Source organism: Neodiprion virginianus, chromosome 7 (assembly GCF_021901495.1).
Source record: "Neodiprion virginianus isolate iyNeoVirg1 chromosome 7, iyNeoVirg1.1, whole genome shotgun sequence".
Classification (NCBI taxonomy): Eukaryota; Metazoa; Arthropoda; class Insecta; order Hymenoptera; family Diprionidae; genus Neodiprion; species Neodiprion virginianus.
The window spans coordinates 16,059,723-16,083,660 of NC_060883.1; the positions used below are offsets into that span (position 1 = coordinate 16,059,723).

The following is a 23,938-nucleotide window of genomic DNA, read 5'->3' on the forward strand; positions in this document are numbered from 1 at the left end:
GTTGGAACTAGAATTACTCACCGTAAATTCTCCTTCGCCAATGATCAAATTATCTGTACGTCTAATTACTTCCGCTCGCTCTACAGTTCGATGATCGATATACTCAGTTCGGCTCGTTGTTTCGTCTATGAATTCACCTTCTACTTTTGTGTAGGTGTTGCGACGCACAGGGCTTGGTCGTTCACCGGGTAGACCGGGGAAGGCCAGCTCTTTTGTTGTCACGCCTGAAAGAAATGGAGAACAAAAACCATAAATATAATTATTTTATCACTAACGTCATTGCGATGCAGATCTACCATCGAACTATACTGTGATAAGACCTTCAAACAGTTGCATATAGTGGTAATGTAGTTCACATACTTGTAACAAATGGGAATAATATTTTACCATCGAAATCACCCTCGGGCCTCAAATTATCTTGGGGGCGCCTAACAGGCGCTCGTTCGCCTTTGGTGGGCGCTTCTTCCTTGGGACGTCCGTAGAAATCTCCTTCAGGATGTAGATTATCCTGAGGCTTTCGAACCGGAGCTCGGTCTCCGTGGGTGACGACGTAGTCAGTACGTCGTTCTCCAATGAATTCACCCTCCAGGTGCAGGTGGTCTTCATGGTGAACTATCACTTGTCTATCTACGTGTTTTTCATCATATTCGTGGCGGTAAGACGTTACGCTGTCTATAGGCTCGTGAGGTGATTCAAAATTGTCCTGGCCAACATTGTGAGGACATCGGTGCCGTCTGAAATAATTCGTACACCGCCAATTAATTGTTTTCACATTATTTTACAGTATTGAGGTAGAACAATTAATAATATTCCTATGAACTTTCATTTTTCTATCGGTTTGCATGTGTTGTAAATTTTCGGTTTTTCTAATCTCACAAGAGCAATGGAACTATAATTAGTTTTTTTTCACGGTAGCTGGTCTGAGTTTCAAGGATACATTTTGCGTTAATTCAGTATTATTATAATAACTTGGCAGTAGGCATTCGATACATCAGTCATGCAATGAGTCAGGTGGCAGAGGAGGCTATCCACGTGGGTGCTTCTAACCGTATAGTTATTAGTTATGCATCATTACTTACACGCGCATTGTCTTTTTTAGTTCAATTCCTGCCAGATTTATACTGACTGTGCCCTACGCTCACACTATTACACTCTCTTATTTAGCTTATGCTGGTCTATTATTAATTCTCTTGTGACCACGCGATTTTCGCAATCAACTCATTCAAAGAATTGACTATAATTATATATGACCGCGAGATATTGAATCCTACGTTACTTATTGACAGCCATTTTGAATATTAACGGCTGTTTTTGGACTCTCGAAATCTATTCAGATATTACAAATCATGGTGTTATGCGTATTTTGTGGATTAGTTTCTTGAGTCTACAATGAAGTTATTCTAAATAATTAGCTACACTAGTCTCTGGATTCAGATTTCACGATCGCAGCTGTCCTTGGATACTTTGTACGAAATCGCCTGTGCAGCAGTTAAATGTCAGGGAGTCTTTAACATTACTACGAGCTAAATTAAAATTGTGAGGATTGGTTTAAAAAAAAAAAAGAACTTATTAGACAAGTTTCTATTCATAATTTTAATTATAGTACAAATTTGTCGCCTAAACTAATCTGTGAAGAAAGCCATAACGATGGTCCTAATGAATTGTAATACCATATTTGAACGTGAAATACCATATTTTTCTTCAATTTATGCATTACATCCGTTAAAATGTTGCCCCGTTAGAATGATATACATTGAAAGCGTAATCTCCTCTCAAGGCATTGCCGCATATGGAACGACCGCGACATAGTAAAAGCAGACTCGGATTAGCCCCGTTCAACTCTTGCACTGCACCATAGAAGGAGCTGCCTCTAAAGAGAATTACTTAGCTTCTCAGCTGGTGATTGGCTCTGCGGCCCCCGCATGCCTTAAGGGGTTACACTGGTGTAAAACTTAAATTTTTTTTTTTCCTTTAAAAAATAGTTTAAACGGTTAAGATTATATTTCCAATAAGTTTTATGTTGATGTTTCAAATGATTTTTGAGTTAGAACATTTTTCAGAAGGTAATTTTATCACTCGAGATACTAGTGTTTAAACGTTAACGGCGTTTTTGTCAAAACCATGTTTTTTAAAACGATGTACACGATATTTCGAGCTGTAATCGATGATTTGATTTGAAATTTGGTACACATATTCACAGGAATAGTGCTTTTCGGCTGATTTACAATTTCATTGTTTTAAATTGTTGTTCAGTAATTATTAATAATAATAAAACGTGTTTTTGAGCCAAAAATATTGAAAAAATTATTAATATTGAATCAGCACTTTTTCCGAAGTTAATTTCTGAAAATTAGCCTGTTTCGGCGCTCGTCTAAGTAGGGTAACCCCTTCAGTCTTTCACTCCAGCGGGCTCAGGTTTGTAATACGTACACGCAAAGGCTTACAGAGATTTACAATCAGCCTGTGTTTGATTCAGTCAAACACAGTTTGCCCCTGAAATTTCTACAAGTAAATTGCAGCACATTACTGAGAGCTACTGCCAAACGTGGTTCAACTAGTCTTCAACTACATAGCACAACGTTGACAATGATTTTGCTTCTGTGATGTTATGTAGCTATTTAGTTGTTCAACCAAGCGTTTCAATTTAACTATATTATATATAGTAGCAGACCTTTGTTTCACCGGAATTCAAGCCCTTACGATTTGTCAGCGTTTCCATAGGACTCGTGGATTACGTTCAGACGTGACACAGCTTTTAGCAGGTTAACCATTTCTTTGCTACCAACGTGTTCAGTCATTTCAATTGTTTTCTGAATGTTGCGTACGGGTCAACTCAACGATAAATCAATAATAACCGTCATAAGCAACGCTGATCCAGTCATCAAAGAACGAACAGAATTTCGAATGAAGGTATGCTTGTATACCTAGCGACATCGATACTATTAATGTTAATGTTAGCTGGTTTCACCGGCTGGTTCACCTCTTTGGATAAGGAACTTCAGGTGTCAATGACATACTTTACATACCTGGGTATATAGTATGTCTACCTCAAATGACGCAACCGTAAGCAGTCGTCAAATAAATACTAAACGCTTTGTACATTGGTGAGTAGAAATGGCTATACTTTGAACATTCTCTATACTACCGTCTCATTTTATCTCATTTACTCTGAGCTGAAGACCGATGTAAGAATTTAACAGTAGCTGCGATGGAAGCGGAGTAGCTAACTCTTGGCAACAAGTTTGCTGCATCTCTATTGAAAATTCGTACGAGTGTGAAGATGAAATAGTTCTACCAGTGTTTGGAAGAAACATTGAAGATTTCGCTATACTAGCAAACAAAAAACGCTAAATTTGCTAACAAAAACGCTGCAGTAGGTAGTTGTCATCAAAACTTTGCTCGGCGTGAGTTTGAATTTTGATTAGCACTTTCATGTTTTTCGAGTTCTCAATGCTTATTATACATGATAGATGTCAGTGATGTTTGCCGGTGTTTCAGTTATCGCAAGTATGGTTGAATCTTATGTATAATACACGTTTTATACTTCCGCAGTCGGAGTCACCTTTCTTTTGTGAAACATGGACACCCAAAATTTCGCGTTCCGCCTTTTGTTTAGCCGCAACAAAGTTCTTTGTCAGGGATTAATTGTTCGTTATGGTAGTCGATCGTGCGGTATAGAACCCATAAGTGACGAACCGGTTGAAAGAGAAAGCTGCAGTTTCGAATCTTCCGACGCCGACAAAAATTCCGTGTCAGTGAGGCTCGCGTAATTCACTGGGCATGGATGTTGCTAGGTCCCGAAAAATTCAACTTTCATGATTAAGCCCTAAAATTTCGCAGGGTTTAAAAAGGCCCTAGGCTAACCTAACCTAACGGAACGCAACGTAACTTAACCTAACTTAACCTAACCTAACCTAACCTAACTTGGTTATTTTGCTTCGCTTCGTGGGAGCACGAGGACCAAATGATATCTTGACAACGATAATAAAATTGCTAATTTTATCGCTATGGTTCGGCCCAGTTTCGTCTAGTTATCTGCGAAAGTAAAAAAATATTTGGCCCGCTTGAGGCGACGCGACGGCGCGGTGTGTCATTGAATTGAAAGATTGCTTTGTAGTGAAAAATTAAGGTTGACGTTATTAACGCTATTGTCGGGTGTGCTCTGACCGTGCGCCGTGTTGCCAATTTGTTTTTTTCTAACTTCCCGACGTGACGGCAGAAAAACTAGATACATAATATAATTCTGTTGCCTGCATCCATTAGAAAACGAATTTATGCGATACATACATACGTATGTATAGTACGTATCTGCGAACATTCGGTTCTGTATGATTTAACAAGGAGTTGAGAAGCAAGGCGGTCGCCTTTATGGTCTACCTATAATTTGATTCGCATATTACCGTGCAAGATAATCAGCCTTGATTTTTTTCCGTCTTGTGCAGAAAAAAAACGTAGTGTATCTAATAATTCGGTAGTGTATATTACCCGTAACAGAGTCTCATAAATACTGCAGGAATTTGTATTTATCCTATTATCCATATTTGTACGTGAGTGAAAATTGATACGTCATTAATTCGAGGAGGATTACTTACATATTACGACCTTCGCTGAAACTCATTCGACAGAGACGCGCATGCACATCTGATTTCTCATTACGATTGTTGTTACTTACGAAACAAAAAACAATCACCCATAGAGTTTATCTATTCAGTCGAAGTCAAATTAAAATTATAGTAAATTACAAGCGATTGTAATTTACCATATCAAGCTGCAGAAACACTGGTCGTATTATCCTTATTGATGGGTCATCATTTTGGCCAACAATTTTTTCCAATACAGAATTATCAGTGACATTTCCTCACTCGCCGCAACGCGGCGCTTTAACCAAACCGGATCGACAATTTTACCATAACGATATTCAGTTGTTGTAACAAGTGTGGGCTGAACAGTACGAGTAGATGGCCCCGATTACGTCATTGTTAGTGACGGGAATCGCGCGTCACAGCATTGCTAGCATGGAGATTTCACATGTATTTAATGGTAGTCCCGTGTATCTATCATGATATACAGGCACTCTGCAGACCTGAAGCACCAGTTTTTAGATCGTTCTACGAATTACGTAATAAACACGATTAGAGGAATACATATTTCGGTGTCTGGTCAAGCGGCTTCGAAAATGTCATCATTAAATTTGAACGCGTTGTTGTAAGAATTTTTCAAACAATATATAAACACAGGCTTGGACATATGTCCGAGGCTCATTCGTTGGAGGACATATTTATCGATTGATATGGGTATAAAGATGTTTGTTGCCCCGCGAAGCGGATGCCTCGTCGAAATTTTTATTCCGAACTCGCTGCCAAACGTCTCATTGTTATTTAGTACCTTGGTGCGTTGTGGGATCGGCGATGAAGAATGTAAGGGGAAGTGTGAGAGAGAGAGAGAGAGAGGGAGGGGGGGGGAGAGACGTGCATTAATGCCCTGAGACCAAGGTCGCTTGAGGTCAGCAGAAGAGTTTGCATTCAATAGAGAGTACTCGACGTGATACAAGAAAAGCTAACAATAAGTAAAATAATAAAAACGACATGCGTTACAGTTATACGCGAAAAGTACAGATGTAAAATGTAAGAACAAGTGCATCGTAACTGCAGTCAATTATGTAATCGATAGATACGAAACCGAAAAGGTTACATAACCACAAGTATTTACATTGAAGACTACGTTATATATCCGAAATACAAACTTTGAACCGAATGGTTTGAAAAGTCAGCAGAGTGGAATACAGAGGGTTCGAGAATACGAAGAATGGGGAATTTAAAATGTGTATGCAACGCAGACATGTCGTGGCGTGAATTAAGCCCAACGGTGCGATTAATAACTAATTGTTTTTTGAACTGTTTTAAATTAGATGCGGGGTATGATAGAATTTCATTCTACACATTTCGTTGTTCATAAATCTTATAATATTGCGAGGTTGTTGAGGGTGATATAGTAAAAAGTTGCGGTACCTAGTTGTACACAGATACTCTTGCTTTTCTAATTCTATGTCAAGTGTTCGATTTAGTTATTATTTATCGGTATAAGTTCGAGTTCGTGTTGTGTAAAATTTTTATGCCTGCTCTAATCGCGGTATCGCCGCTTTACGTAATCACTGATATAAAGCTACAATTCGAACGAAAGCATTCCTGAGGCATGCGGTCATTACAAACGAACTGGTTTTTCATCTCGTTTATTTTCTCAACGCCCTATCTAATTATTTTTACATCGCGTGACACTTATTGTTGACATTTTTAATCACGTCTAATCACAGGTTTGATTGTAATCTTTTTAACGTGTAGTTCATGCTTTAGTTATCACAAAGAAAACAGCCTGTATACACATACACATATTGTTTTTAATTTGAACTAATATCATTATAAAATTTCTCACCTCAGACGCTTTCAGTTGGCAATCAACGACCGAAACCTTTACTTTGACTTACGTATTACATTAAGGGATCATTCCAGTGTAAAATTTTCAAAACTTTCCTTTTTCTTTTTACTATGCGATAATATAGACGGGGTGTTGCATGGACCTGACGTCACTGATTGATCGTAAGTAGACAATTTGTATAGAAATTCCGCGCTTGAAACTTTAAGGGGGAAGGCAACTGCGACGACCGAAAAAATAACCAATTTTTAAGAATATTTTTCACAGGTATAACTAATTAATAAAGAGATCGGATTGCTGGTATTTTATTGAGTGTATATTAAACTTTTTTTGTATAAGTATTTATTAAAAAATATTGAAAATAAATAAAGATATGGGCCTTGACTTGACGGCTAATAAAGAAATTTGCCTTCCATCGTGGCATTGATATCTCGGTGAAGGGTTATCTGAAAATAAAAATATTAAATTTTATCAATATCTATACAAATGTAGCTATCGTTGCACGTGGCTGTATTGTTTTTTTATTCAATTATTTTCAAAATGGCGACAGACTAAAATTTTTCCTATTTTCAAGGCTCTTTTTTATTCAAGCCATCGCCACTTTGTAAATTATAAAAAAAAAAGAAAAAAAAACGATCATGTACAACGATAGCTACATTTGTATGGATATTGATAAAATTTTGTTTTTTCTTTTCAGATAACCCTTCACCGAGATATCAATGCCACGATGAAAGCGAAGTTTTTTCATTAGACGTCAAGTCAAGGCTCGTATCTTTGGTAATAAAAATTTATACAAAACGAGTTTAATATACACTTAATAAAATACCAACAATCCGATCCCTTTATTAATTAGTTATCCCTGTGGAAAAATTCTTAAAAATTAGTTACCTTTACGGCCGTCACAGTGGCCTTCTCCCTAGAATACATTTTTCTCGAAACGTGGTTTTCAAAAACGACGTACACTCTCAAAGGAAGAGTTTTCAAGCTACCCGTCTCAAATTTGGATACAACATTTTTAACGTCATTCTTTATGTTGTTATGGTATTTTTGTAATCTTTCTATTTTTTTAACGTAAAACTGTCGAAAAAATACGCTGAATTCGATACTTTTTTTCTAACTGCCGCCATTTTGTCAATTTTAGTAAAAAAAAAAAAAAACTCGATAGCAAGCTTTCTTACTGATTAATAAACTTTTTACAAATTTCGCACGAGATAATAGTTACGGTCACAACCGTGTACACCGCGAGTACTTCATTTTTTCGAAGATGTCTTCTACCGTAAAAAAAAAATGTAAAAAATAAAAATTAACGTTTAAAAATTTATTTTCTATTCTTCATGAGTGCTTTGATTTGTCATAGAAAAATCAGGCTGATTAGCCTATTTCAATCGTCGAAAACTTGATCGTGAAAATCAGCTATTTTTCAAACCGTTAGACTAGGTTGATCCCTTAAATATAATTTTTACTAATTTAGCTTCATAACGATTGAGGTTAAGGTCACTTACCCGCAGGTGCATAGCTCGCAAATACACTGTTCCTTCAGTGGTATTTTAGCCAGGACATCAGCAGGCTCCAGTATATTTTTCGGCTGCGGTTCTTCCTCATCCAAGGAATCTGGCGTTTGATCACCACGTCGTGGCTTTTCGTTCGGGCGACTGGGCTTTCCAGCAGCAGGCTTTGGCTTGCTGTCTGGTGCTTTTTGGTCACCAGGTTTCTCCGGAGAAACAGATCGACGATCGGAAGGTCTGTGTAACGAATTAAAGAATTATCAGAGAAGGTCGCAACGCATAAAATTACCGAACATGGAACAATGAAAACAAATATTTCTTAATACAGTTTGGAGCAAGATGACGGAACAAAATATTTAATATTTTTATCAAAAGTTGAGTAATATTGATCTTCCAAAAACTTTCGATGTTTGAAAAACCTCCTGTTCCATTACAGATCTGTTGAAAAAGAAATACTTGGACTCTTAGTAACGATCTAGCGTTAACTTTACCAATGGACACTCTTCTAAGTGCATGATTAACTTACTTTTTCGGTTTTTTAGGCTTGTCAGCATCGTCGCCAGGCTTTTTCGGAGATTCATCACGGCGTTGTGGACGGCTGGGCTTACCAGCAGCAGGAATTGGCTTCGGTGTTGGCGTATCTTTTGGCCCTTTGGCCGTTGTGATTTTTTCAAATTTCTTATCATCCACAACGTCTCTGGCTACCATGCTAGTCACCTGTTCATGGCCGATAAACTCTGTCGTTGACTCAGTAACATCTCTCTGCAAATGAGACCGCAAAAGCATTTGTTAGTTGGAATTAATTACAGTAATAATCAGCGTTAGTAATCAAGTTACTAATTTTTTTATTCTAAACGATAATATTTACGGTAACTAGAATATTTTTTCAAAGAACAATGACTGCGTGCATTATACGAGCATAAGACCATAACGAAACACTCATAACTCTGAGAAAGTATAAATTACGTATTAGTAACATTTAATCATAGTGTCGTATCATAGACAGTTGACGCCATGATTTTTTCAGCTTTTAGTTGAGATGTCACTCTCTCTACAAATTGTCTTATAATTAGCTTGTCTCTTCCCACCATTCATCAAAGGACAATAGTTGAGTGGAATTTCACTCCGCCTGATTTGTTTAAAAAAAGGGGGTTCATAAACACCCGTAACGGTACTCAAGAACCAGGACAATTAGAAAATTGCTAGCTCTTCTTCTTCAGTAAAGTTTTTTTCAACCACTTTTCTCATGACAAATTGTAAAGCTTGTGACAATTCTTCTAACCTAACTGTCGTTGGTAGTTGACGACCGTTAGCGATGACCCGGACATGACCAATTCTTGTTTTTTGTCTCCTATCTTTTTCTTCCGTAACGTGTATTAATTATGTAAGTACTAATTTTTACTACAAGGGAATAATTTCTTTTCGTCCTCTTTTTGGCGGTTATTTTCATACCGTTGCTGATAGACTGAATAATTTTTTTATGTCAATAAAATTTCAGCTTTGAGGAGGAAATTGACGAGTTTCAATCAATGACCTGTGACACTGAAGAAAATTTAGCATAATATTGTAAAATTAACTTTTTGCGGCATAGCGTCTCATATATGAGACACCTTTTTTGAATCAATAATTCAAGCTTGACATTCAATTTTTGAGATATCGTTGTCATCTTTTGTATAATTGGAATTCTAAGATGTCAATGTTGATATTTTAAAATATTCCGCGAATATAGTGAGCGCTGTAACACTATAAATAAACAAAGTGTTGTTGCCTGTTTTTACAGAATAAATGTAAATGTGGGAAGGTTATGGGGACTAGACCTGGGTTTTGGGGTGATTCAAAACGAATCCATCGTCAAAATTTCAAAATTCGAAACAGCGGATCCAATATGGCGGACTGAAAATATAAAAATTGGTATTATTCGTTACTCGGGAGTTTTCGGGGTCGTATTTGGTGACCGAAAAAACGCCCGAGTGTGCATTTTCGAGTCATTCCGACCACTTTCACATTTTCAGTCCGCCATATTAGATACGCCATTTTGAATTTCGAAAATTTCTCAGATCTGGCCCCATTTTTCAAATCAGCTATCTCGTTTCAAAGAATTTGACTGCAAGGAGAAAGGTATGCTTCAAAGGATTAATTTAGACACGTTGATGTAGCTGACGGTTCACAATCAGCTTACGTAGCAAATTACTGTATACCAATGCCTTGTAATCTAAATATAGTGTTGAAGTAGGTTTATGTAGAATTCGAAGAGCGAGAACAATCCTCAGAAAAGTATGAGGATGATGCAAATGACTCGAAGCGTTTCTTGGAATCTGGCGGATGATTAAAAAGCAGTCGACTACTGTATATGTACAGCTTCGATAGTTTACTGTTCATGGAACTCTGCGTGTCGAAACATCGCGCGAAATATGTCATGAGGAATTCGAAATTTCTAAATATAAGCGCAAATCCCTTTCTCGAACAACGTGGGTACACAAGCATCGGCTGCAGCTCGTTGAACCTCCGTTTCTCAACTCGTGAGTCAAAGTAGGCTGGTGCCGGGGATCTTTCAAGTGTGGCTACAGCGGAATTCACGTGCCAGAAGGCTAAACATAGACAAGAAATGCCCCGTCGCCGTGATCTTCAGGCACTTCAAGATTAAAGAGAACCTTAAGTGTATTTGGAGGTTATATGCCCTCTGAAGCGCATTAAAAATCCTAGGAAACCGAGTCTAACCTGCGGGTTGTTTATAACCTCAATAATTAGCCGCTACTGATTGTTAGTGATATGGTCTAAAGGATTTTTAAAATCACGATTGCGGTTAACAAGTGGTATTTTTCTATCGTTTATCTCAGGCTTATTGCACAAAGTCTAAATCTTCAAGCGCACAACGCGAACATACGTTGCATATTTAAGCCTTTGAATTTATTTAATTAACTGACAGACGACATCGTTATGCTTGCTACTTGGCCGATTAGGCTCAACTTACTGCATTGGAATAACACTGGCCAACAGTGGTTTTGTTACTATTGATATTCAAGTGGTATTAGTAGTATTTGGTATCAATGACCCTAGGAGTAAGCGTAGTTTTTCGAAATTGGCTCCAGTTACTTATCTTATCGACATTTTCATACATGACTCAAAAAAGGAATAGTTGGATGAAAAATTCGTTTTTTTTTGTAATATCCAATGTTTATCAAAAAAATACTGCACAGCTTGGCACAAAAAAAATTTTGTAGTGCCCTGATTTTTTCCGTGAATTTTGGTGCTTGAGAATGCAGAATTTACAAATAAAATCATGATTATATTACAAAACATCCCCCCTCCTCGCAAAAAAAAAAAAAAAAAAAAAATATCCTCAAAACTAGAACCAATCTAATATAATCATGATTTTATTCGTAAATTCTACGTTCTGAAACACCAAAAATTACGGAAAAAATTTTGATTTTCATTGAGCTGTGATGATTATTTGAAGAGAAATTTCCTGTGACTATAAGGTGTTACAGTATTGTCGATTTTATCTTTGATTAATATGGTAAATAAAAAAGTCATGCTGAAAGTTTTATGAATATAGTACGTCACTCACTATTCTCTACAACGAAAGAACGGAGGTTTAATAAAAAAATAACGTCTTGAGAGATTTTAACACGAACACCAGACTAAAATAGATTCTGCAGCAACAAAAATTGATAATGATCAAATTGATAAAGATCGCACTAGATTTTCCGTTGCTTCTGAAGAAGATACCTGTGTAGATCAATTAAGGCCTGGCAGATCTAGGACAAAGTTCAATGTATAACAATAAGGTACGTCAAACTTCTCAGTGTTTTGTTGTCTTATGAGGTTTGCTTGTTAATGCTCAACATTGGCTCCGTAACCTCGATATCGTGAACTCAATTCCAAGAGTTCATATTAACTATAAAGCTGCATTATAATAACACGCATGCAACGTCTTACTCACAAGAACCTTAACCGATAAATGCTAAGAAATTTATCGGTATACTTAATTATACATGGTATTTAATGGTATTTTAATCTTGCCCTAATTTCAATTGCTATTTACGCATTGCAATTGTAATTGTTTATTGTAATAGATTGTAATTTTTCACGATCTAGCGCACACATACATAGGAAATATCGTGCATAAATTTAATCTTAACCAATACTTTTCAACTTTCACATTTAAATTACGCACTGTTTTCCATCAACGTTAAATGACGTGGAATAAATAAGGTCCTTTTCCAATATACTGTTATCGAATGTTAGGGAGTTTGATATTCATTATAAGTAACATGATCGATTTTTTCAAGTGAAATTTGCATTAGGTTTACATAGCTTTTACATCTCCTCTCCTTATCTGGTCAAGGTTTTTTTTCAAACCGACGCTATGGCACCAAGTTGATAATGTCTAAGAATCTTAGTCTGACACCTATATGTTTCAAGATTATTTTTGTTTTTTGTGACATCATTTCGTTTCTTGTATATGTATAAATGAAATGTACGTATTGTATCCAACGAATAACGCCCATAGATTGTGCGCTTTGTAAAGGTCGGTAGAACGTATTACTTAAAGCATTAAACCTTTATAAAATATCACGTATAACAGGATATTCTTGAATATCACGAAAGATTAATGATAGAAAAGAAAATTTTTCAATTGGATTAGGAATTTTTTAAGAAAAATTGGACAATGTGAAAATGAGTTTGATGATTTAATAATTCAGCGAGAATGAATTGAAATTTTTTTCCTAATTGCGTTTTATTGTAAGAAAAAAAAAAAAATAGTACAAATAATAATTTCACGAGACAGCGGAAAGTTGTCTAAGGAGTTATCCATAAAAAATTCCGTGAAATCGGATGCTGCTGTGCGGAAAGGCTCGTTGATTTAGCATTGAATTGATCATACTTGCTTAAAAATGCTACGCCTTTGTGCATAAAATATAGAAAATTGTACATTATTTATTTCGATTATTTTTAGACTGATGTGATTATTATACAAAAATTGTGAAAACAGCTGTATCAATTACTAATCTAATCCGCAGCCTTATCGCGTTCATTGGAGCTCGGCGTAAAATTTCCTTGTTGCGAAATCGAAACGCTGCCACGAAAATATAATCTTACAGTGCAACTTTATTTAAACGACAAATTTTTCAATACGTTTATTTCTCCGTTTCATGGAAACCTACAAGATGAACGTGGCAATAAAATAAATTCATTTGGAATTAAACCGGTCCGCTCGATTCGATGAGATTACGATAAGAATGGTGAGTAAAATCACGTAAACGTGGTCGTTATATAAGTCAGGTAAAGTGTTTCGAGTTAAAATATCTTGTGACGTATAATAAAAAATTATCTCGATTTGGAAAAAAGAATCAGACACTCCCACGTAATTTTGATATTTTCGTGGATTCACCGTGTCGTTGCTAAACTACTGGAAACGTTTTCATTTTTATACGAAAAACAGCGAGGCGTAGAATTTTTCGAACCGGTGTTCCGTGTTTGAAATATGACGTAAAGAAATACTCATAAAATGTGCTGCGTTTCATTACACGTTGATCTTGAGGAGGCTTGTGTGAGGTATTTCACACACACGCATGGTAACACAGCGGCTCATTTGTGCACAGATAAGCAGAGTCGAGGTAAGATTCGAAAAGATTGAGGTTAAAGCTCGGAAAAAATCTCGGTAGCTAATTCAACCATTTGTATGATGCTTCCCGTTGAATTTCATGTTCGCGTACCATTCAAACGTTGTCTACCGAGATATTTTATACAATTATGATCAAACTTTAATCGAAAGGTCGTTCAATGTTGATTTAGTTTGGATTTGGATAAAAGAACCACGCACGAACATTTTTCAAACTCACGTTCGACTATATAATTATTTATGTGAGTACCTGTACCATATATCACTCGTGATGAGAACTTCATTTGCTAATGTACGTTGTTGTATCAAAGTCAAATGCAGTTTAGACATTCATTGAGGTATTAAGTAATTCTCGCAGTTGAACAAGTGAGGTCTAAGCGAATCATGGATATTTTTAGCCGTGAATAGTTCACGTGCGCATGTATTATTTCCACTGTACGCATATACCTATTACATATGTATATAAGTACCTATATGCATACTCGTGCCTGTTACGTTACGCGTACAACGAACCGACACAGTTCTAACCAGGTGAAAGTAGAGCTCAGTACCAGTAGATTTAAGGCACGTATCATCGCCGGTTATTTTGATGCAGCATGTTAATGAAATATATGTATAGCAACGGGTTAGTTCTGATCGAGAATTTTCGGCTTTTCTATATGGTCACTCACCAAGTCATGACGTTCTTCCGTTGTGTAATCGGTGGTGATGTATTCCTCGGTGATGTCGCGCACGTCCTTGACACTGGTGTAACTCGATGAGTGCTCGATGACGTATGAAGATTTCTGGATATCAGTTACGTCCTGCAGATCAATGGTGGACTGACTGAAGGTAATTTTGGTAACTTCGTCTGGGCTTTGCTCTGAAGGGTGACGTCTTGGAACGACGTCCTTCGGCGAACTCGGATGTTTTGGTTTCTTCCCGTCAGCTGGCTTCTCTGGCTTTTCTGTAGGTTTCGGTTTTTCGTAAACGAAAGAACCATCCCAGGTCGAGGAACCGGGTTTAGTTGGTCTGTCGGATTTATCTGTGGGACTCTCTGGTCTTCGGTCTTCAGGTTCTCGTTTTCCATCAGGACGCTCAGAAGGACTTCCAGGTTTTTCAGAAAGATTTTTCGACTTTTCAGGCTTGTCGGTACTGTCTCCAGGCTTTTTCTGTTCAGGCCTCTTATCAGTTGGGGCGTTGATTGGAGTAGAAGATTTTTGAACCTCCGAATCAGTAGGGTGTTTGTCGCCTGGTTTCTTTTTACTGTCAGTGGGCTGTTTTTTATCAGCAGTTGGTCCCGATTTTGGCTCGGGCTTCTTACCAGTCGGTTCTTTAGGCTGTTCGTAGACGAAGGCGCCATTCCACGTAGAGGAACCTGGTTTGGTAGGACGGGTCGACCTGTCTTCGGGGCTTTCTTCCCTTTTGGGCTTTTGGTCGGGAAGCGGTTTTCCATCGGGACGCCTTTTAGGCTCACCTGGTTTATGTTGAGGCATTTTGTCACCATCAGGTTTCTTCGGCTGACCACCATCGTCCCTTGGTTTATTGTCTGGTGATCCTTCATATACTATTGTTTCGGAAATAACTGTTGAACCAAATTTCTTCGAGTCACTCACAGACGTTTGTTCGCTGACGTAAGTATTTATTGTTACATCAGTAACGTCTTCAGTAATATCCCGAGTATCAGTGGAGGTTGTGGATAATTTTCGAACAACTGTGTCAGTAATTTTCTGATCTTTTGGGCGTTCATCGGATGGTTTTTTCTTGTCTTCTAATGGACGTTTTTTGCCATCAGTCGGCTCTTTTTGCTGGCCAGGTTTCTTGCCGGTAGGGGTTGGTGTTTTAGGCTGTTCATAAACGAAAGCACCACTCCATGTAGAAGAGCCAAGTTTGGTAGGACGGGTCGACCTGTCTTCGGGGCTTTCTTCCCTTTTGGGCTTTTGGTCGGGAAGCGGTTTTCCATCGGGACGCCTTTTAGGCTCACCTGGTTTATGTTGAGGCATTTTGTCACCATCAGGTTTCTTCGGCTGACCACCATCGTCCCTTGGTTTATTGTCTGGTGATCCTTCATATACTATTGTTTCGGAAATGACTGTTGAACCAAATTGCTTCGAGTCACTCACAGACGTTTGTTCGCTGACGTAAGTATTTATTGTTACATCAGTAACGTCTTCAGTAATATCCCGAGTATCAGTGGAGGTTGTGGATAATTTTCGAACAACTGTGTCAGTAATTTTCTGATCTTTTGGGCGTTCATCGGATGGTTTTTTCTTGTCTTCTAATGGACGTTTTTTGCCATCGGTCGGCTCTTTTTGCGGGCCAGGTTTCTTGCCGGTAGGGGTTGGTGTTTTAGGCTGTTCATAAACGAAAGCACCACTCCATGTAGAAGAGCCAAGTTTGGTAGGACGGGTCGACCTGTCTTCGGGGCTTTCTTCCCTTTTGGGCTTTTGGTCGGGAAGCGGTTTTCCATCGGGACGCCTTTTAGGCTCACCTGGTTTATGTTGAGGCATTTTGTCACCATCAGGTTTCTTCGGCTGACCACCATCGTCCCTTGGTTTATTGTCTGGTGATCCTTCATATACTATTGTTTCGGAAATGACTGTTGAACCAAATTGCTTCGAGTCACTCACAGACGTTTGTTCGCTGACGTAAGTATTTATTGTTACATCAGTAACGTCTTCAGTAATATCCCGAGTATCAGTGGAGGTTGTGGATAATTTTCGAACAACTGTGTCAGTAATTTTCTGATCTTTTGGGCGTTCATCGGATGGTTTTTTCTTGTCTTCTAATGGACGTTTTTTGCCATCGGTCGGCTCTTTTTGCGGGCCAGGTTTCTTGCCGGTAGGGGTTGGTGTTTTAGGCTGTTCATAAACGAAAGCACCACTCCATGTAGAAGAGCCAAGTTTGGTAGGACGCGTCGACCTGTCTTCGGGGCTTTCTTCCCTTTTGGGCTTTTGGTCGGGAAGCGGTTTTCCATCGGGACGCCTTTTAGGCTCACCTGGTTTATGTTGAGGCATTTTGTCACCATCAGGTTTCTTCGGCTGACCACCATCGTCCCTTGGTTTATTGTCTGGTGATCCTTCATATACTATTGTTTCGGAGACAACCGTTGAACCAAATTTCTTCGAGTCACTCACAGACGTCAGCACCACATCAGTAATATCTTTAGAAATGTTTTTAGTATCGGTGGATGTGGTAGATGATTTTCGAGTTACTGTGTCAGTGGGCTTTCGGTTTTCCGGCCGCCCATCGGTCAGTTTTTTCTGATCATCAGATGGTCGTCTTTTATCACCCGTTGGCTCTTTCTTCTGACCAGGCTGCTTACTGGTTGGTTCTTTGGGATGCTCGTAGACAAATGCACCGTTCCACGTAGATGAACCAGGCTTATTTGGCCGAGTTGACCTGTCTTCAGGATTCTCTGGCTCTCCAGGCCTTTGTTCGGGGGACGTTTTTCCATCTGGTCGACGTCCAGGTTGACCAGGTCGCCTTTCAGGTGATTTTTCGAGACCTTCCGGCCGCTTCGATTTTCTGGAGTCATCCCTTGATTGCTTATTTTCAGACTCTTCGTGCACTATTGTTTCAGCCACACTTGTTGAACCAAATTTCTTCGAGTCTCTTATGGAGGTCTGTTTGGTAACATAAGTACTAGTCGTTATATCGGACGTATCCCTGATATCTTCCGAAGTTTTTCGGAGATCCGTGGAAGTCGTAGTTGATATTTGGCTTGTCGTGTCAACCAATTTCTCGTCCTTGGAACGTACGTCAGTTGGCCGTTTTTTGTCATCAGTTGGTGTTTTCTTTTGGCTAAGTTTTGGAGTAGATTCTTGGGGCTTTTCGTAAACGAAAGATCCATCCCAAGTTGACGATCCAGGCTTTGTGGGTCGGATGTTTTTGTCTTCTGGAGTAGATCCCTTTTTAGTTGGACTCTCTGGTCTATCGATAATATTTTCTCCTGAAAGAGGAATTCTTTTTTCAGGGCTGCCAGGTCGACGCTGCCCGGTTTTTGAATGAGTCACATATCTGTCAACAGGTTTTCCGTCGCGTATCAGCAATGTTTCAGTAGACGTGGTCGAAAAATTCACGTCCTTCGAATCTCTGTAACTTTCATGGGCGCTGGACTGTTCTACCACGAAAGAGCTGCTGGTAACTACATCAGACGTACTCGATACATCTTTAGTCGTATTGCCGAGAGTTAAAGTACTATCGCTCACGTGCTTTGTGGTGGAGGGTCTCTTATTTCCATCGTTCGGTTGCCGTTTTCCATCAGTCGGCTTTCTCTGATCATCGACAACGGGTTCTTTCCGCAAATCCCCGGGCTTTCTTTGCCCTTGTGTTTTTTCAATAACGAAGGACCCATCCCACGTCGAAGAACCGGGCTTTGTTGGACGAGCAGTTTTTTCATCAGGTAAGCCTGTTTTATTGTCTGGGCTTCTTTGCCCATCAGTTTTGTCTCTCGGAGTCGATGTTCTCTTATCAGGGCTACCAGGCCGATACTGATCGGTAGAGGAATAAACCGTGTGTCTTTCGACTGGCTTACCATCGCGAATGACTACCGTTGACGACGTAGAGAAATCTACATTCTGCGAGTCAGTGTAACTCGCTTGGATGTCAGATCGCTCCACGACGAAGGAGCTTGTGACGACTTCGGAAGTACTAGAAACATCTTTGGTTGTGTTACCGACGCTCAAAGTACTGTCACTTACATGTTTCGATGTTCTACGCTCCACATCGCTTGGCTTGCCATCTGAAGGTCTTCTGGTCGTTGATTTCTTACCATCGTCAATCGGTTGTTGCCTTCCATCAATCGGTTTCCTTTTATCATTCACACGGGGTTCTTGCCGAATATCAGCGGGCTTCTGTGCAGTTGGTCTCTTTTCAATAACGAAGGAACCATCCCATGTCGAAGAGCCGGGTTTCGTGGGTCGAATACTCGCGTCATCAGGATGAGCGGTCTTCTTGTGTGGGCTTCCAGGTGTATTGATGAGTTTATCTGGCGAACTTGGCCCTCTCTTCTCAGGACTATCGGGATAATGTTCATCAGTTATGGACCGAATCGTTTGTTTTTCGACAGGTTTGCCATCGCGAATTATTACCGTCTCCGTTACCGTCGTGGAGAAGTCTAGATTCTTTGAGTCGGTAAAACTCTCTTGGATATTGGATTGTTCTACAATGATAGAACTCGAAATGACTTCATCTTCTACAGTACTGTCCATATTCAAGGTAGTATCACTGACGTGGCGTAAATTTTTGCGGTTTTGTTCACTTGGGCTACCGCTGATGAGTTTTTTATTCTCAGTGGTGGGTCTTTGTCTACTGTCACTTGGTTTTTTGCCATCACCGATAACAGGTTGTCTTTTCGAGTCAGCCGGTTTCTTTTGATCCGGTACGTTTTCATATAAAAACGAACCGTCCCATGTCGAAGATCCTGGTTTTGTGGGTCTTGTAGTCTTGTCTGGACTGCCAAGACGTTCTGAAGGAGTTGGATGCCCATCTAATGGATGTTTCCTCTGAGCACTACCGGGACGACTACCTTGCTGATCATCGTAAACAGTTCTTTCTGACGTAATTGAAGAAATACTTACATGGTCTTTCGAGTCTGTAAAACTTTGCTGACTTGAGGAGTGCTCAACAATATACGAAGTTGACACAGTATCGACTTCATTGATGGAGTTATCCTCCGTGACGTCAGAAATGTCGATTACGTTGCTTCGCCTGTTAGTCCTTCTGGTCAAAGAATCTACAGGGCTACCGTTAGGTGGGCGGCGCCGGTCGGAAATTGGTGTTTGTGGTTTTTCATAAATAAAGTGTCCGTCCCAGGTTGATTGGCCAGGCTTATAGCTTACAGGTGCACCGTCTCTGGGATGTCCTCGTGATTTATCAGGGCTTACAGGACGATTGTGAGGAGTATGACTAATAGTTCCTCTTCCAGAAGGCTCTTCTTCGATGATTGTTTCCGACACAGAGGTAACCTTATCGATGCTTTTTATATCGCTGCTTGAAGAATGTTCAACTATATAGGAAGATGAGACGGATTCGGAGACGTTACTGACGTTAACTTCTTCGGTTATGTCTTGTACCTCCACGGAATCATTTCTCGGCTTAGTTCTTCTTACCACTGTAGCATCGGTCGATTGTTTGGACCTATTATCTTGCGGATTTTCTCGCACAAACTGACTGTTTGGATTCGATTGACCAGGCTTGTTGATTCGGGTACCTTCTGGTGGACCTGCAACAGTTCGTGGGGTCTTGCCATCGTCCGAATAGACATAAGATTCCTTGCTGACATCTACGCGTTCGCGCGTCAAGAATTCCGATGATTCCGTAGATCCTCGAGCGGTGTGTACGTTGGTGGTAGATTCTTTATTGTAGGAACCATCTAGATTCGATTCTCTCGAGTCAATACGTTTCGTGGATTCGATTACGCCACCTTGGCCAGGATGCTGAAATATTGAAGCATCAGATGTGTTCCACTTTTGGGTAGGAGAAGGTTTTTCATAAACAAATTTTCCATCCCAAGCAGAATCTCCGGGCTTTGAGTAGCGCGTGTTTTGATCACTGGAATCAGTTTCGTGAACAATTGTTAACGTCTGTTGATCTATAGATCTACCTTCACTATCCGTAAACGCGCTAGTTTCCGAAGGCACACGGCGAGTGACACTGCTAATGAGCTTTCCAGTAGAATCGTACGTGTTTACAGTTTCCAAAGTATAGCTTTGAACGGTGGAGTCATGATCTTGAATTACAGTACTGGAAGATTGTTTCTTATCGATGTTAGTCGAGCCGCGAACTTCGGTGGTTTTCGAAGATCCCTGTTGTATTTGTGTTACAGATTTATTGTCTCCAGCGACTGTTCGAGATACATTAGTACGTTTATCCTTAGACTTTTTTGGTGACGGAGAATCTTGTCCGAGTTGACGAAACACGCTCGAACTTGACGTGTTCCTCGGATTTTGTTTCACTGATTTTTCGAGGACAAACTTTCCGTCCCACGTAGATGCACCGGGCTTGGTATTATGTGCCGTACCGTCATTTCCTATCTGCTCAGTCGTCGTCACACTTTTGCCAGTACTATCTGTTACTGTCGTACGAATTGTTACATTGCCTGTTGTTTTGTCTGGGCTCGCCCGCTCGCCAATAACTTTAACGTTTTGGGAAGTATGCAAGGTTTTATTACCATCCTTACCATCAGCTGGTAGTACACTTGTCTCACTGTCAACGCTTTCCGTCTTCGATGATGTGACTTTTCCGTTGTCGTTTAGTCTGTGTCCAGCCTTGTGTATTTCCGTTTTTGATTTGACCGTTTGACCATCTTTGGTTACACCTTGCTCCATCAGTTGACTTGACCTCGCCGATTCGAACGATTTTGAAGATGTTTGAATCGTAGGATTAGAATGACTAGGAATTTGATCGGAACTTGTCACTGAAGACGATTGCTCAAGGTGGGCCTGCACGGATGATGAAGATTCCACGACGGTACTTGAAGAGGAAGATGCTTTTTGACTGCTTTCAAAATGAGAAGAGCTAATCTGATCAGTACTTTCACCTTTAGTCGACCGTACAGTTGTACCATGTCCCCCGTCTTGGATCTGTTTTACACTTTTACCTGCATTTGTTCTTCGTTTTTCATCACTGATCTCTTTCTTCGTTTGCCTTATTTGCTCTCTTTGCTCTCCGGCAATAAAATCTGTTGAACTCTGCGCGGCCTTTGACGTTGACGACGAATGTTTGGCTGTTTTTGGGGCATGCTCAATTACCTTGACAACATTTCCCTTCGAATCCATTATCACCTCACGACTGGAACTGCTCACCTCGACAACACTGCTTCGAGATTCGCTCTTCATGACTTTCGATGCTTCTTGAACTACACTCGACGTTGAGACAATTTCTGTCGAGGCAACTGTCGCATTTTTTGAGCTGGATTGTGACACGTCAGCTGTAGAGCTAGACGAGGTACTGGCAACTTCAGTCACATTCTTATCGGAGCCTTTAGTTTTCGTCTTATTTGCTGTTCCTTTTTTGTGAATCGTCATGTTGACACTCTTTTTACCACTGACCGTTTGATAATATTATTTATATAAAAAAAGGTTTCGGACACTATACGTAAAGCGATACTTTGTTACCGGACGTTTCCAAGTTTAACTTCCACAACCGTAGTAGTTTTAATTTATTTAAAAATACTGTCGTTTATGTAACCAACTATAATCCAGCGTTATAAAAAACCTTGAAAAATTCAGTCCAACTGTTTAAAAAATTTGCACAAAGTGAAAATGAAACAACACCGATCTCACTCAAAACGTATACGATAATAAAATATAAATAAAAAAATTTTGGATAACGCTTTTTTCCTGGCCTTAATTCTCAGCCCGTATCAATACCGTTCGCATTCACTAATTCACTCTTTCGTAAAAATATCGCGGCAAGAGGTAAAAAACACGTCGTGTCAGCTACGTATCGCTCGTCCGTATGGTCGGCACCGCGACGCGTCAAATCTACCGGACCGGCCTCTTCTGTACTAGCTATAGTTTCACGAACTGGTGAACGCGAAGCTGGCCGTAATCCCCACTCCGGTGCTCCGTACACCTCGCATCAGTAAAAGACCGTAGGAGGCGCCTGAGATAGCAAACACCAGCGAACACTTACGTTTTCTGGTGGTATCAATGTTGGACTAACACTAACGTAAATGTGGTCACCACGCACGGAGAGCGGCGGAATAAGGACACCTTTGCGAAAACCGGTTTAACGATAAATATAAGGCCCAAGATGATGGCGAATAAACTAACTGGCCGCAGACCCATGCATTATACGCCGATCAAAAACGGTGATAAGCCTTTTCGAAATATTATTGGCTGGTTAGATATTTTTTTTTTTTCACAACAACGGGAGGATGGGAGTATTATGTAATAATCATTTGACGTATTAGGTAACTGAAATACCGAGCGGCAGGATTACAGAATGAGTATATTTATACCTTTAATTTTTTCAATAGAACTATCTTTCGCTCTGCAGTCTCTTTCTCGCCTTTTTTGTCATAAATACTTCAGCTGCAGCTTAGCATTTATCGTAAACAGAAGTGATCGCTGGCCGACATAGCGGTTAACGAGGCGTGTCATCGAGTTAGAATCGCTAGTTTATTATTCTTGTTTTTATTAATGAGAATATTTGAACCGTCTCGGATATTACGGCTTTCGATACTTGGATTGTGGGCGCGATGATGATGTCGTTGAACAAACGCCATGTTTTAGTCTATACAAGGTTTGCCGTTCGAGTCAAATTGCGTTTCTCCTCGCTCCCTTCCTTTCTCTACGGCGACGTTAGTCCAGTCATTCTACGTATACATTTGAAAACGCAAATAAACCGAGAAGGCTGATTTTTAGATGTTGTGTAGGGAGGGGGGTACTTAGAAAAGCTGAACTTGCAATTGTCGACCAAGATTTCATATGAGTTTTCTATGCCATCTTCTCCTCTTGCGATAACTCGAGTCACCGTCGTGATACAAACATTGCGATTTTATACTTTGTTGGTAATTTTTTTACGCTCTACAACTTAGATCATATGAATTTTTCACCTACCGTTTATCGTCGTTGAGATATCAATCGACACAGTCAAGCTTTTCTAATCCCCCTCCCCTGCACAGTATTTAAAAATCAGCTTTTTCGGTTCATTCGCGTTTTTTTTTGCCTTTTTTTCGAACATAACGACTGCACAACGTTGAGTGCTCTGACCCTTGTTCAAGCGGACATCTTAACATGTTGCCAAAAGACCCAGATATGTGAATAGTTGGGAGTCTTTTACCCCGGTAAGGATATTTCGAACAAAAAAAATTCAAGACCTTCTTTGGTAGACGGATGCATGTTGACAGGAACGGTAAACCTAACCTGATTCTTTCAAAATTGTAGGTGACGGCTTGGCTCTATTCTCGACCGAAAATGATTGATTTCTGAAAGCTGTGTTTCGAATCATTTATTTTCAGGCTTTATTTCACGTATGCTTAATGCGAGTATAGGATGATTAGTTGTTTTTTTTTTTTGTTTTCAAAGTTTTTTTTTTTAATTATTTCTCTCGACGGTTATATTATAGTTGTTTCAAAGATAAGTTATTAATTTTTACTTCGTAGAAAGAGATGCTATCATGCTAGTACATTATATCCTCAATAATAAATAAGTATGTATACCTTTGTAATTTAAACCTTGCAATATGTCAAATGCTAAACTCCTCGCCAATTACGGTGTTGCCATTTATTTTAATGACGCGATAAAATTATCATTACTACGGTTACAATTGTTAATTCGATTTTTGTGATTGTAAATAAACTAATTAGAGTTCTCTCTTAAAAGGTCGAAACGTACGTAAATGAGACTTTGGTTTTTGATGGTCCTACGACACCGAAAAAATATCATTA

The 23,938-nt window shown here is 39.5% G+C and overlaps 2 protein-coding genes across 3 annotated transcripts in view; both read right to left on the reverse strand.

Annotated features, from left to right (window-relative positions):
• The window catches only part of LOC124309110 (microtubule-associated protein futsch), a 31,925-nt gene extending 9,875 nt beyond the window's left edge, over positions 1–22,050 (reverse strand). For both annotated transcript variants that reach the window (XM_046772383.1, XM_046772382.1), the window contains exons 1-5: positions 14,232–22,050; positions 8,461–8,696; positions 7,932–8,171; positions 388–734; positions 22–224 (exon numbers count right to left, since the gene is read on the reverse strand). In XM_046772383.1, coding sequence (XP_046628339.1) covers positions 22–224; positions 388–734; positions 7,932–8,171; positions 8,461–8,696; positions 14,232–21,569 — 8,364 coding nt within the window. In that variant the 5' untranslated portion in view covers positions 21,570–22,050. The remainder of the gene's footprint in view (positions 1–21; positions 225–387; positions 735–7,931; positions 8,172–8,460; positions 8,697–14,231) is intronic.
• Positions 1–23,938, reverse strand: part of LOC124309459 (probable serine/threonine-protein kinase kinX) — a 65,331-nt gene that overhangs the window by 16,788 nt on the left and 24,605 nt on the right. The gene's annotated exons all lie outside the window — the stretch shown is intronic.